This window comes from Equus asinus, chromosome 4, assembly GCF_041296235.1.
Source record: "Equus asinus isolate D_3611 breed Donkey chromosome 4, EquAss-T2T_v2, whole genome shotgun sequence".
NCBI classification, from domain to species: domain Eukaryota; kingdom Metazoa; phylum Chordata; class Mammalia; order Perissodactyla; family Equidae; genus Equus; species Equus asinus.
Genome location: NC_091793.1, coordinates 23,380,170 through 23,395,234, shown reverse-complemented (window position 1 = coordinate 23,395,234; position 15,065 = coordinate 23,380,170). Strand labels below are relative to the sequence as shown.

Below are 15,065 nucleotides of genomic sequence, written 5' to 3'. Positions count from 1 at the left end.
CCTGGATCCTTTCTTTCTCCTGCTCCCCATCCTGTGGGTCCTCAGGGTTGGGGCCTTGAGGAGCTTTATCAAGAAGGATTAGGGGGCCGGCCCCTTGGCTGAATGGTTAAGTTCGTGCAGTCCGCTTCGGCAGCCCAGGGTTTTGCTGGTTCAGATCCTGGGCACGGACGTGGCACTGCTCATCAAGCCATGCTGAGGTGGCGTCCCACATGCCACAACCAGAAGGACCACAACTAGAAGATACAACTGTGTACTGGGGGGCTTTGGGGTGAAGAAGAAGGAAAAAAAAAAGAACAATTTTAGGTTTGGGCTGGCCCTGTGGCTGAGTGATTGAGTTCTCACGCTCTTCTTCAGTGGCCCAGGGTTTTGCTGCTTCAGATCCTGGGCACGGGCGTGGCACTGCTCGTCAAGCCATGCTGAGGCGGTGTCCCACATGGCATAACCAGAAGAACCACAACTAGAAAATACAACTATGTACTGGGGGGCTTTAGGGAGAAGAAGGAAAAATAAAAACAATCAAAAAAAAATCTTTAAATTGAAAAAAAAAAAAGGGGGGGCCGGCCCCGTGGCGCAGCGGTTAAGTGTGCACATTCGCCTTGGCGGCCCAGGGTTCACTGGTTCAGATCCCGGGTGTGGACATGGCGCCGCTTGTCAAGCCATGCTGTGGCAGGTGTCCCACATATAAAAAGTAGAGGAAGATGGGCATGGATGTTAGCTCAGGGCCAGTCTTCCTCAGCAAAAAGAGGAGGATTGGCAGCGGATGTTAGCTCAGGGCTAATCTTCCTCAAAAAAAAAAAAAAGGATTAGATTTAGTTGCATATAGTATAAAACGAAATTTAAAAATAACTGGCTTATATAAGAGAGGAGTTCTCAGGTTAACAAAGATGGGAGAGAACTAGCCTGGGCCTGGGAGGCTGGGATGGAAGGCTTTTAGCTTTTTGCCGTGTGCCGTTTTCAATACATGGCTTCTACCTCATGGTCCAAGATGGCTGCTTGAGCTTCAGCCATCATATCTGCCTTTCAGCCAGCAGGAAGGAGGAAGGGGTGGAGAACATGCCTCTCCTTTGAAGAACACTTGACACTTGTCACGTGCCATTGGTCGGGCAGAAGGCAGAGGCACGGGGTTGGAGGAAGAGGGAGCTCCCAGCTGCCGGGAAGGCTGGGCACTGTGGCCTGTTCTGGAGAACCACGTGCCCAGATCAGAACTGGGGATTGTGCTACTAACTAAGGGGAGAATTGATACTGGGGTTCATGCAACAGATGCTCCCGCAGAAGCCGAATATGTGAAGAGCTGTCTGGAGGAACCACATGAGTTCCCACTGGGTGGAGCTGAAGCCACAGCAGGGGCTTCTCTGTTCCTCAGTTACCACACTGAGCTTCCCCGGGGGGTCAGGCCCTGTGCTAGTGCAGTGGTCCCCCATTATCCGCGGTTTCCCTTTCCGCGGTTTCAGTTACCCAAGGTCAACTGCGGTCCAAAAATAATGCTACGTCCTCACCCCACGTCATCTCCTCACGTAGGCATGTCGTCTCCCGTCACGTGGGTGAGGGCAGTACCCAGGGATGTTCTGAGACCACATGCATATAACTAAGTACAGCGTCTTGTTATAATTGTTCTGTTTTATTGTTAATCTCTTACTGAGCCTAATTTATAAATTAAACTTTATCAAGGTAGGTAGCTATAGAAAGAAACATGGTCTCCGTAGGGTTCAGTACTATCTGTGGTTTCAGGCGTCCACTGGGGGTCTTGGAAGGTGCCCGCCGTGGATCAGGGGGGGCTCCTGTACAACAAGCAGCGCTGGCCGTGGTTACCAGGAGCCAGGCCTCGGCTCAGTGGAGGAAAGAACTCTCTCCCCGTAGGATCTGTTTTTGGGTGGCCTGAGGTCTCCCCAGGGCCATGAGGGGAGCAGGCCCGGTGGAGCTGCCTGCCCGGGTCATGAGCCGTGGGGGGCGGGGTTCTGATGTCAGGGAAGCCGAAGTTTCCATCCTCTCCAGGTCCCCTCGACCTCAGAGGGCTTGAAGCCCCAAGTTCGAGCCGTTGACCTCCCTTTGGCTGTGCAGGTGGCTCTGGTGAGGGGCTCCCCGTTCATCCGGGGCTTGGAGAGCTCCCCGCCTGTGCCGCTGTGAGCCGGTCAGTCCTTAGAAAGGTCCTCCTTGTTCTGAGGTAACATCTGCTGCCTCCAGACACCATACACGCTCTGCAGATGTTCACAGATGGCTCTCACAGCCTTTCCCACTCTCCTCGTCCTTGAGCCACCTCCTCCCAGAAGCCTTCCCTGACCCCCTCTTCCCACCCTGGGACTTAATCATTTCTCCATCTGGGCTCCCATGACACTGTGTGTTTGCTTCTTTTAAACACTGAACACATTGTAACCTGGTTATGTCTGTCCCCCCAACCAGACCCTGAGCCTTCTGAGTGAGAAGTGTGCCAGTAATTTCTGTTTCTTTTTTTGTTGTTGAAGATTAGCCCTGATCTAACATCTGTGCCATTCTTCCTCCATTTTACATGTGGGTCACTGCCACAGCATGGCTGATGAGTGGTGTATGTCCACGCCTAGGATCTGAACCTGCAAAACCGGGCTGCCGAAGGAGTGTGGTGAGCTTAACCACTACACCACAGGGCTGGCCCCCAGTACTTTCTGTTTCTGCTCCTGGCCCAGGACCTGTCTCACTAGAGGTTCTCAGCCAATTCAGGCTGAATTACATGGGACCCATACCTCTCCCCTGAAGGTGCTCCCAAATAACCCTTGAAACAATCTGTTCTAGAATTTTCTTGGCCCTAGTGCCTTGTTTGCCTGTCTGCAAGATTCTGAATTTACCTTTTTCTCCTTCCCATCGCCATATCTGTCTCTCCCAGGCCCTGCTGAGACCTTCCCTGTCCAGTGAACTTCGGCCTCCCCTTCCACGCTGGTCACCGTGATTGACACATAACAAAAGAGGATGGTAAACAAATTTATGGAGCACCTCTGATGTGCCAGACAGTTACACCGTTAACTCACAACAGTGCTGTGAAGTGGGTATCAGCTCCATTTGACAGATGAGAACACTGAGTCTCAGAGAGGTGAAGTCAGGTCAGAAGTTACTCTGTCATGGCTAATGAGACGTGGTCGTTACATTCATGAAGAACAGACACATGGAAGTGCTCCTGACGGTCAGGGGTTCCATCAAGTGTTAGAGGACAGACCTCTGTACAGGCCCAGGGGGCACAGAGCAGAGAGGAGGGCATTCAAGAAGGCTTCCAAGAGGGGGTGACCCTTGATACGAAGCTTGAGAGATGACTAGGCTTGGCCGGGGGTGGGGGGGGAGTGCGTGCAGAGGGAGGGCCCTTGGTGAGCAAAAGGGGGCGGTGGTCAGAGGAGAAGAGGAAGTTGCAGAGGCCAGAGGGCCCAGACCCCGAAGGGCCACAAACACTGAGCCAAGGATCTGGACACTTGCCCAGTGGGCAGGGGGAGCCCTGGGGTGGGGGTTTCGCCAGGGGAAAGTCAGGATCAGCGATTGTTCCAGAGAGATCTCCCTGGTGGCAGCGTGGAGGGTGCACTGGGGGCGCTGGAGGCTCCAAGGCCCAGCTGCAGTCATCCAGGGGGAGGCAGGGAGGGTGGGGAGACCCTCCTCCTGGGGGGCACCCGTTCGCTCTCTCACCAAGCATTGACTGAGCACCTGCCAAGCCCCAGGCACCGGGGATGCGTTGGTGAGCACGACAGGGTGGTCCCTGCCCTCAGGGACTTCATTTCATGGGCCGTAGCTGTGGGGGCAGAGAGAAGACTGGAGGAGAGAGAATAATCATAACATCTGTTGAGCACTCAGTGTATACCAACCGCTCGTTGCATGGTTTAGCTCACCGAGTCCTCACAGTAACCCCACAAGGTCGGCCATTCCATTAAGCCCATTTTGCAGGTGACGCACACTGGGATGGGCCCCCGTTGGCCAGGACACTGTCTTCCCTGAGTTCTGCCTACTCCCTGCCTAGCAGTTGAAGCCAGGACTTAAGTCGTGAGTGGGCTCTGGCTGGGCACGTGCACATCCCCAGGGAGGGATCCAGAGGGCAGATGTCCTTCCCCAGGGACACAAGCCACACCTTGGATACATACGTTGACACTGCCCCATGGGCTAACAAACCCAAAGAAATGGAGGCCGAGATCCCTGAGCTCACCTCCAGGGGGCGCAGTCACATGGTCTGCAATGTGAACGGCACCCAGGAGTAATACGAACCTTGGCTGGGGGGTTGGGGGGGCTTCCTGGAGTGGGTGTCATTTAAGTCATCACTAAGGGAGTGAAAATCTATCTGTGATTCACCATTTCAGAGACACTGCCTAGTGTGAACACTGGTTTGACCCTCAGTGTTTAAAAACAATCTGACGTGAAAGACCTCAATGGCGCCCACAGGGGTCTGTGTCAGCACACCTGGACCAGGCCAGAGCAACGGCCCCCACCAGCGTCTCAGTCTCCGGAGAGGTCCTTCCTCTCACCAGGATGCCCCCAGAGCCCACCAGCCTTGAACACAGATGAGATGCCTGGAACGCTGTCTTGCAACCATGAGGTGACTTTCTTGAGGGCGAGAGGCCAACATTCTTACTAGAATGGTGAAGTGGAAGGTGGAAGGAGCCTGGATCCTCGAAGACACCATTGGGCCACCACACCAGTTCCAGAACACCACCTCCCGGCCTCGTGTTAAATGAGAAAAACAACCTCCGTCTATTTAAGCCGGATTTCCTGTTAACTGTGGATGAAAGCATTTCTCCCTGATACACCCATTGCTGTTAAGGGCAAATGCGTATATATGGGATTGTGCTTTGGAAGCTGGGAACCAACAGAAACATTTCAGGTGACATTTGCTCGTCAATTAAATATGAAATTAATTTAAAAAATAAATAAGTAAAAATAAAAAAAATAAAAATCTGACTTAGCCATATTCTAAAATGTTGAGATTTCATACAAAAGTTCATATTTTCGGTCTCTCCAGTAAAAGCAAGTCTGGCCATGTTGGGTCACCACTTCACAGGGTGGCCGTGGGCTGGAGCCCGCTCCAATGACCCCTGTAGAGGCTCGTGCCTTCCTGCCCCTGCTTGCTGGGTCGCAGCCCCCTGCGTCTCTGCCTTGCCTGCCCAGAGTGCACGATTCTCCCACAGGCCTGAGGGCAGGGACAGCCGGGATGACCACTCCCAGGTGACCAGAGGACACTGAGGCTCAGAGGGGCAGAGTGGGACCGGAACCGTCGGGAATCGTTCTGCTTCCCCGAGCCCTGAAGAGTGGTGTCCCAGCCACAGGGAACGGCATGAGCAGACACAACACTCTTCAGGTAGCAGAAAGGGGGACGTGAGGCTGAGACTAAATGGTGACAGTGGTGACACCGCCCTGGCTGCCATTACGCCTGTGGCCCTGAGCCGTCTGAGCCATCCGCAGAACTCTGGGAGGGTGATTTTTAGGCCAGACTCTGTCTTCGAGTAACTCAGTGGCTTTGGGCAACTTGCTTGAGTCTTGAGTTTCACTTCTACAAAATGGGGGTAATGACGGCCACCACTCCCAGCACAGGGACGGTGTTGGAGAAACACACTCGTGTGTGCGAGGAGGGCAGCATCGCCCTCTCGAGAAAAGGAGGGGTGGTTGTTACCTAGATTACTAAGGACCCCTCTTTGCGTCTCAACCACCCTCACAGCCACTGTCCCCCCACAAGAGGGGGACGTCCTCCAACAGTCCCCTTCACTCCTCCCGGCTCATCCTTGGCTCCCCAGCCCCCTCCTCCTGCCTCGTTCGAGACTCCTCTCCTCCAGCACCCTGGCTGCTGCCCACCCCTCACCCCCATCCTCCCCTGCCCTCAAGGGGCCCAGCCAGCCAGCTCCAGAGCCAGGGAGAGCTCTCAGGATGACCCACTCATCGGGCCCCTGGACTCTGCCCTCGCTCCCTCACTCTTCTCACTCCAGCCTTGCCGCTCCTGTCCCCTCAGCCAGACACGCTCTTCCTCAGGGCCTGCCGGCTCCCTGCTGGCTCCCTGCCTCTTCTCCAGGTCTCGGCGAGGCCTTCCCTGAGCGCCTTGTTTAACATATAATGCCCTCCCAACACTGGCCACTTCCAGCCCCCTTCCCTGCTTCATTCTTCTGCTTAGCGCCTATCACCAGCCAACATACTCCATATATTGCCTATTTATCTTGCTTGGGGTCTGTTTGTCTCCACTAGAATGCAGGCGCCACAAAAGCAGGAGATTCAATCTTTTCTTCACCCACGGATCCTCAGCACACACAACTGACAAAGTGGGGCTCCATAAGTGTTTAATGAATTCAATTGCCCGGTGTACCACCTTGGGTTGGCTTCAGGTTTTACTGATCGCTGGGGGCTAGAGGTTGGGGCCCTACCCTGAGCTTCAAGCTCAAACCAAGTGCCCACCCAACCCCAGGCTCAGAGAGGTCAAGAAACTTTCTGAAGATCACACAGCCAGAAAGTGCTAGAGCCAGATACTGAACATGAGACTCTATACTCCCTGTTTTGCTTACAGTAATTGGGACTGAGCAGGAAGCTCATTATCTTTGTTACAAAGCTGTGTTTTTGCCTGTTCCATCTTGGGCTGGAATGATCTGTTCAGGTGCTGTCTCTCCCTGGTCAATGGGCTCCTCATCTCAGAAAGAGCCATTTATTCATGTTACCATCTCCCAGTGCCCAGGGCAGGCCTGGCATATACCAGGCACATACGAATGTGTGAGTGAATTAGTGAATGAAGATGCTCTGTAGTGGCTGGTGGAGTCAGACACACCAGCGTTTTAGTCTTGGCTCTGCCACTTGCTAGCTGTGTGACACTGGCGAGCTGGTTAGTTTTTCTGATCCTCAGTTGCTCTGAAATGAGGATCTTGGTACTTAATCCTTCAGGTTACTATGTCCTTATGAATGTAAAGATTCCGGAATAGGAGCTGGCACATAGACAGTGCAGAGTAAACGTTAGGTCAAAAAAAAGGGGCAGATTAAAAAAAGGGGAGAACTGTGCATTTTGTGAGTGAGCTCCGCCTCAGTGGGAGTGTGCGAATGGAGGCTGAAAACCCCTGGGTATTTCATTTCGCCCTCACAGGTACTATTACTCTCCCCGTTTTACAGATAAGATAACTGAGGCACAGAGTCTGGGCTAAAGACAGCTGAGGGGACTGCGGCGGGAACGAACAGACGGGAAAGATGTCAGAAGGAGCCAGACCCCAGCGCCAGCCCGCTCACGCCCCCCGGGGACCCTGACCCGGCTGCTCAGGCTAAACGTGCGGCTGGACCCGCGCTCAGAGGCCGCCGGGCGCCGCCCGCCTCCGCCCCGCCCCCTGGCCTCGGGCTGTCCAATCCCGCAGCCTTCATGTAAATGAGGCACCTGGAGCGAGCCTATGCGAGCGCGGCAGGGGCGTGGCCTGCGACCTCCCCCGGGCAGTGTTCTGATTCATTGTTAAAATAACGAGGCCGTGACCCCGGCACCCCGACCCAGCACCGCCTGTGTGGGGACGCCCGAGCCGAGGTTCGTACTGCGTACCGGAGTCGGGGGGGCGCACGTTAGGGGGAAAGGTGGAGGGGTGAGGGACGCGGGGAGGGACTGGCCGACTGGATGGATGGAGAGAGGTCCAGGGGTCCATTCTCCGGGCGGGGCATGCGTGTCCGCTGAAGGTTTTTCATTGTTGTAGCCACACCTAAAGTGCATTTTAGAGAAGGATTTGCCCGTTGGTTGGGGTGGGGAGGAGGAAGTGGGAGCAGTGAGGGGCTCGTGGAATAGAGCCCCCTACACCTTCCCCCAGGGAAATGAGCGGCATTCTCTCTACGAGGCGTTGCTCCTTTATATGGCCGCACCCGGAAAGAAGCACCCGGGCTGGGGGGGACGGACGCGCGCCCCCTCCACTAGAAGGAGGCAACGACTGGGGGAGATGACAGCCCAGGGAGGATCGGAGACCCCGGGGCCGCTGAGGGACCGGTGGGCGCACTCTCAGACACTCCACTTGCCCTGCCGCCTCCCCAGGTCTGATGGTGGGTGGAGGAGCCAGGAACCCTCGCCCTGGCTGCCCCAGGGGAGGATGTGAGATTCCCCAGCTCTGGCCCTAGATTGGCAACAAAGCCTTGGTCCTCCAGGGCTCTTTGGAGGAAACTCACCAGGTGAAGACAAGTGTGTGCAGGTGACCTGGGGGCACCTGGAGATGAATGTGAGTTTGTGGATATGGGTTCTTCCCACTCCCACACCCCTCCCGGGGCTCTGCATGGACGCGGACGAGGAGGCATCTTCATGTCACTCCTCTGTCCAGACTTCCTCCGCAGGGCACAGTGTCGGAGCCCTGGGTGGCGCCCAGAAAGGAGAGCCCTGTGCTCAAGTCAGACCCCAGGGTTTCTCTTGGGCTCAGGTCCGCCACGCACTTGCCGTGTGACCTTAGGTCGTTCACTTTCCTTCATGACTTTGTCCTCAACTCCTGAAACACCTAGCTGGCCTTCTGCTTCACGCCCAGTGTTTCCCACGGGACCTGTGTGAGTTGGCAGCGTGGTCCAGCGCCCCTCGCTTCTCCCTCCGAGAGGCCGGGGAGGCACACAGATCTGGGTGTGAATCCGGTTCAGCCACTGGGACCTAGAGCAAGTTTGGGAACCTCTGTGTGCCTCAGTTGGCTCATCTGAAATTGGCGTTATTTTTGCTTCCAATGCAGGAAAACTGTAAGGCGAGGGCTCTCAAGCTTTGGGGGGCGCCGGAATCACCTAGGGGACTCGGAATCACCTAGGGCACTCGTTTCGGATGCAGGCCCCCAGGCCTCCCCTCCAGAGATTCTGCCTGGGTGGGTCTGGGGAGGGAACTGGGAATACGCGTTTTCTGAACAGCGCCGCTGAGTCTCATCAGAGTCCTCAGAACACACTTTGAGCAACGCAGCAGTGACGACTAGAAGTCACATGTCAAATGCTTGGCAGAGGGCCTGGTGCTTATTGGTGCTTAATGAGTGTTTGTTGAGCGAATAAATGAACAGATGAATGAATGGATGGATAACCTTATTTCCTTGGCCTTTGTCTGTCTGGGGCAAGCTGGGGCTGGGGTCCAGGTGGGCTGCAGGCCAGTCACCTGCTCCTTGCCTCCCCTCCATTCTTCCTAGGCCCCATCACTGGATTGCAGGAGCTGCCCTGGCCTGACTCAGCCAATATGGAGGAGGTGGCTGAGAATGCCCCCCGTGAACACTTTGAGGCCAACGCGCTTGCCCAGAGCTGCTGTCTAAACTGCTTCCACCCTGAGGAGGCCCACAGCCCAAGGCACCAGGTGGGCCAGCTTTCCTGAGTGGTCGGGTGGTTTGGGATGGGGAGTCCTTGATGGGATGGGGAGTCCTTGATGGGATGGGGAGTCCTTCATGGGCTGGGGCCTGGCTGGGCCACTAACTTGCACTTGAACCCAGACACTGGGCTTCCCCCTGGGCGGAGCCTCCGTTTTCCCATCTGTGCAATGACCTGGTGGGACCATGTTAACGTTTCCCAACACCAGTCATTCTCCTCCTGCTTTTAGGATTTTTCTCGCCATAGCCTCATGTAATCTCTTACCTACCTTATTGTTCTCTAAAGCAACACACTTTTTTCACTTATACTAAACCAAAACTTTGCATGACCACCACAAATAGAAAGCTAGGATCATATCCTTTATATGGAAGGTTAAAAAGAAAGAAAGAAAAAGAAAAAAACCCAGAAATGTCATTAAATTCTAACTTGAGAGTGTTGTCGGCTGAAGTCTCTGAGCCTGAGTCTGGCTGTCTCTTTGTTAGAAAGGCAGATTGGCAGGCGCTAGAGAGGCATTAAAGATACCCCAGCACCCACTGGAGACTTTATCCTTGAAGGTATTGAAGGCGTGAGAGGGGAGGTGATCTTCACTTTGTGATCGAGCTGGTCTTAGGCCAAGCGCCAGCACATAAACCCAGAGCGCCTGGTACACAGGCTGTGAGAAGCGCGGGACCCGGGGATCTCCATGGCCCTTCCAGCCTTGCCTCCTATGGCTCTGTCATTCCCAGAGGGTCCTGAGGCTCCTCTGGAGCCTGGCAGCCAGCTCCAAACAGGGCATTAGTCTCCAAGAGGTGGCCGTTGTAAGGGAGTTGCCGTTCAGCTTTGGAGCCAGGCCGGCTGGAGTTCCAGTCCTAGATTTGGTACTGACCTGCTGTGTGACCTTGGTTCACTTGACCTCTCTGGCTTCATTCTCCTAATGGGTAAAGTGGGGCAACAAGCCTTCTCGCTCAGGGCGTCTGGCACTGCTCAGCCCAAGTCACATGTGGCTAATTCAATACAGGCTAGTTTCCTCTCTCTCCTTCCCAACCAGAAAAGTAAACCTGGGTGATGCCTTTCTACCTGTCTTGATGCCTCCAGTAACAGCTCCCTTCCTGCACCCCAAGTTTGGGGAACAGCTGGCTGAAAGCCCCAAGAGGCTGGCTCCCATGCTGTGACCTCCTCCCAGTGGGGGGAGATGGCAAGCATGAAACAGCAGGAGAAACTGGGATTCAAACGCTCTGAGTTCCAGTCTTGGTCCCACGACCTCCCAGCTGAGACCCTGGGCCAGCTCGTGTGTTCATACATATTGAATAGGTGCTTAAAATGTGCCAGGCATTATGCTAGATGTCGGGGAAATAGTGATAAATAAAACAGACACAGTCCCTCAATCACAGGGCTTATAGTTTGGCAAGAGAAATGGAGACTAAGAAAGTAATCATGCAAAGAATAGCTTAATCATGCTTGTGATCCATGTTGTAATGGAACAGCAAGTGACATGAGGGTACCTGATAGGGCATCAGGATTGTTTCTCCAAGGAAATGACATTTCAGCTGCTTGGTAAAGGCTGTGGGGACATTGACCACTGAAGTTGGGGGAAGAGGAGAGGACGAGAACAGCATGTGCAAAGGCCCTGATGCAGAAAGGAAGAGGCACATTGGAGGATGGAGAGAGGCCAGCGGGAGGGAGGGGCAGAGGAACTCTGGGACCGGGATGGAGAATAGTGTGGGTGTGGGTGTGGGTCTCACTGGGCCTTGTAGCCATGCTAAGGACTTTGGACTTTTTCCTGAGAGGCACAGGGAGCCAGTGCAGATTTTAAACAGGAGAGTGATGTGATCAGATCTGCATTTTCCAAAGTCACTCTGACTGCAGGGCGGAGGGTGGAGCACAGGGAGGGAGAGTGAGACCAGTGAGGAAAAGGTGCAATTCCTCTGGCCAGAGACGATGGAGACAAATGGATATGCTTCAGAACTGACTGACCAGGAGGATTTAAAGGGTCTGGTCCACTCAGTTACCAGATGCAAGGCTTGGCACATGGCTGACTTCTGAGTCATCTGAGGCCGGCTGCTTGGGAGGCGGGTCTGTTTGGAGCTGTTTGGGTGGTGAGTGACAGGCACCGAGGGACACACTGGAGATGGGGGCAGTTTTGTGACTGCAGAGGGGCACAGAAGCTCTCCGGTCACGAGGATCTGGCTCGGATCGAAGTCTTGCTCACGGATGAGCATTTCAAACATGTGCAGTCACAAAATCTGTGTGTTAAAACCTCCTGAACCTTGATGGCTGGTGCAGCTCCCAGCTGGATCCGTAATGACACCTGGGCACAAACCATCCCTGCGGGCCTGAAAAAGGTGTCTCCTGGGGCTGGAGCCATTCTGACGTTTTCTCCTACCCTAGAGTATGCAGAAGTGGCCCCAGGTCCCAGGGCAACCCTTCCCAGGAAGCTGGCTCCAGCTCCCCTGGGATCCTGGGCTCAGGATGCATCTCTGCTCTGCTCTCAGCTGAGACTCCCACAGGTGGGGGCGGGGGGAGGGGTTATCCCTGGAAATCATAGGTCCTGGACCAGGTCATGGTCAGGTTCTAGAAGGAGGGAGGAGAGCCAGGGGGGAGGGTCCTGCTGTATGCCAGGCACCCACATCCCTTTCCAGTGTATTTATTCTTAAGTGTAGTTAACATTCTATTGATTTAACACTAATAAAACTCTATTTAATGCTTTTACATTATTATATTTAAGATGCACAGAACAGGCCCTTTACAAATATTAACTCATTTAATTCTTATAACACTCCTGGGAGGTGGGGCCTCTTATCGTCCCCAGTTTGCAGATGAGAAAACTAGGCCCAGAGAGGGAAGCCACGGGGCTGAGGTCACCCAGCTGGGAAGTGGAGGTGCCAGGATGGGGCCTGATGTCTGTCTGAGGCCAGAGCCCGTGCTGACCCGCCAGACAGGAAATCAGAGCTGAGGGCTGGCTCCTGGGCCTGGTCACGCAGTGGTGGGTAGGGACCGACCTGGGGGTGAGAGCAGGGAGGAGCGGCCGTGACAGGGTTGGGTCCTGCTGGGCCCAGCTGGGCTGGGACCCCTTGGTGATGCCCAGCAAGCTTCTCCCTCCCCAGTCACGCGGCAAGGTCCCCAGGGCGGCCGAGGCGCCAGGCCGGGCTGTGGATCTGACACCTCCCGCTGCCACACTCTGATCAGAATCTGGCCCCTGGGCAGGGGCGGAACGAACCCAGACGGGCCTCCTGTCGCTTGGATGGCCCTGCAGACACCCTGGCCCCACGCCTTGGTTCTGCCCGGGTCCTGCCAGCGACGGCCTGCTTGGAGCCTGGAAGGTCTGTGCCCACTGGGGCTGTGGCCGCAGCGCTGGGCTCTGGGCTCCAGGGTCCCCGGGGAGCCGTGCCCAGGCCCCGCCCGTGGCGGCTCTCAGGTGAGCCTGGGGATCGGGTTCCTGAGGCTGGGTGTCCTGCATTGTTCTTGGCCGGCCCGGCCCATGAAACAGTAATGAGGGGCCCCTGCTCCCACGCCGGCCCCTCTAAGGTTTCCACTGCCTCGGCCGCCACCTCGGCCCGGAGTCGGGGCCTGGGAGGGCGGCTGTGCGGGGGCCGAACGAGCCCCCCGGGGACGAGGGTGCTGACAGCCGCCAGCACCACCGCTGGAGCCCGCCGCCCAGGTAACCTGAGAGGAGGCGGGGTGCGGGTGCTGTGGCCGCCGTCTCCCACCGCCGGGGAGGGCCCTGCCACCCAGGAGCCGGGGAGGGGTGGGGGGCCTGCCTGGGGGCCAGCAGCTGTTCCCCCTGGGTGAGCCTGGCACCAGGCACCTGCCTTCACAGGTGTGGCCTTGCTCAGGGCAGGAGGGACAGAGGCCACAGTCGGCTCAGGGCCCCTGCCCCACCCTGGGGCCCTGACCCTCCAGCCCTGGAGCGCCCCCCTTCAGTAGGCTCTCCCTTCCTCCAGGCTCTTATTTTCCCATCTGCTCCTCCTCCCTCAGACCTCCTTCACTCTCCAGGCCGGCTTACCCTCCCTGCTCCCTGCCCCCCTCACCCCGGTCTTCTAGCTACAGAAGACCTTTCTGGGTCCTTTTGTGCACTTCCCAGCCTCAGGCACACACACATATGCACCGACACACACATATGAATAAACCGACAGGGACTTACGCGGACGTGTGTGTGAGTGCACCCACCCAGCCTGCACACATGTGCATGCGTGTGCACCCACGCACACACACAGGCCTTTATACACACACGTACCTGGCCACACGTGTGCACCCACGCACACACACAGGCCTTTCTACACACACGTACCTGGCCACACGTGTGCACCCACGCACACACACAGGCCTTTATACACACACGTACCTGGCCACACGTGTGCACCCACGCACACACACAGGCCTTTCTACACACACGTACCTGGCCACACGTGTGCACCCACGCACACACACAGGCCTTTATACACACACGCACCTGGCCACACGTGTGCAGGCACACTCTGTACCTCTGCCAGCGCCCGGCTTGGGGCCCCAGGGGCGCTTCCAGCCTGATGGACAGCTCTCCTTGAGCAGCATGAGATCCCCGGAGGAGATCCCAGGAGGAGATGCGGGAGACTGGCGCACATGGCCTGGTGGGGGAGGGGCTGCGCAGGGGGAGGGAAGCCCCGACGTGGGCCACGAGCTGCCTCCTCTCTCCAACTCTGTCCCAGGAGCCCCAGAGCCCTCTAAGTGCCGAGGTGCCCTACTGTGACCTGCCCCACCGGCCGCCTGCCTCTGAGGACCTGCTCGGCGCCTCGACCTCCGGCTGCCAGTCTGCGGTGGGCCTGGGCCTTGGGCCAGGGCCTGAGAGGTAGGTAGAACCCCGGGACCTGGGAGGGGCTCCCTGGGGGAGGATGGCCTCACCCACCGCACCCCACGCCCCTTCATGATGGCAGCATCTGTCTGCGATGGCTGCTGTCGTGGGTCACATGGTCGGTCCCCATGACCTGGGTACACGCAGGCAGAGGGCACGGTCCTCCGGCCTCGCTCAGCTTTGCTCCCGGGTGTGGGGCAGCCGAGCACCCACGCTGCAGGGGGCATGGCCCACAGCCCACTCACGTTTCCTTCTTCCCTTTGCACTGCTCGAAAAGATTCAACAGTCTCGGCCCCAGGGGCACCTGCCATCACCCACCCCTCTGACCGTGCACTGCTCCGGGATCTGGGATTCCTTCGACCCCCAGGCCCGAGCTGAACTGAAGCCCCCTGGGGGGCCCTGGTGCCTTGGGAGGGAATGACTGAGGGTCTGGAAACCTGGGGTCCAGCTTCAGCTCCATCCCTGATGCTATGAGATATTCCCTGTTTTTGTGCCTCAGTTCTCCTGTTTAAAAAATAAGAGGGATTGAATCAAGTCATCACTGCTTTGGAAATATGTGCTCCACACAAGTAGGCATTATTAAAAAAAAAACACACAATAGTCTGCCATCAAATATGTTTCAGGAAGTCTGGAATAAACAAAGTTAAATACTGTATCTTGCAGGACTTGTCAGAGCCTTGAGGTTGCTACCATGCATTACGCTCTTGGGTGGGGGAGGTAGGAGAGGTATGTAGTGTGTCCCAAATTTATTTGACCACAGACCTCTTTTTCAGGGTCGTCACCCATTTCCGTCTTATAGTCCAGTCTGTGGGTCACTCTTTAGGGATACCGCCAGCTCTAGGCCTACTTGGGTCTGTGGCCATCCCGACTGGCTTCTCTAAAGCAGGGTTCTCTGTAGCTGCCTCCCTTGGGATCCGGGCTGGTGGCCCTGTCACTGCCCCTGGAGCTTGGCTACCTCTCAAAGCCCCCCCACTAACCCAGCACAATTCTGTCTTCTTAGTCGCACTGTACTTGGAGT

At 56.2% G+C, this 15,065-nt stretch overlaps 1 protein-coding gene and 1 long non-coding RNA gene across 2 annotated transcripts in view; both read left to right on the top strand.

Annotated features, from left to right (window-relative positions):
- The first annotated feature begins 2,459 nt into the window (after nucleotides 1–2,459).
- On the top strand, nucleotides 2,460–4,856 carry LOC139045035 (uncharacterized). The gene is made up of 4 exons (XR_011502597.1): nucleotides 2,460–2,593; nucleotides 2,855–2,940; nucleotides 3,892–3,987; nucleotides 4,299–4,856. It is a non-coding gene; the product is annotated as an uncharacterized lncRNA (long non-coding RNA).
- Nucleotides 4,857–7,406: 2,550 nt separating this feature from the next.
- TRIOBP (TRIO and F-actin binding protein) overlaps nucleotides 7,407–15,065 on the top strand; it is a 55,872-nt gene continuing 48,213 nt past the window's right edge. Inside the window, exons 1-3 of the mRNA XM_070506907.1 lie at nucleotides 7,407–7,471; nucleotides 9,069–9,229; nucleotides 13,905–14,044. Coding sequence (XP_070363008.1) covers nucleotides 9,116–9,229; nucleotides 13,905–14,044 — 254 coding nt within the window. The 5' untranslated portion in view covers nucleotides 7,407–7,471; nucleotides 9,069–9,115. The remainder of the gene's footprint in view (nucleotides 7,472–9,068; nucleotides 9,230–13,904; nucleotides 14,045–15,065) is intronic.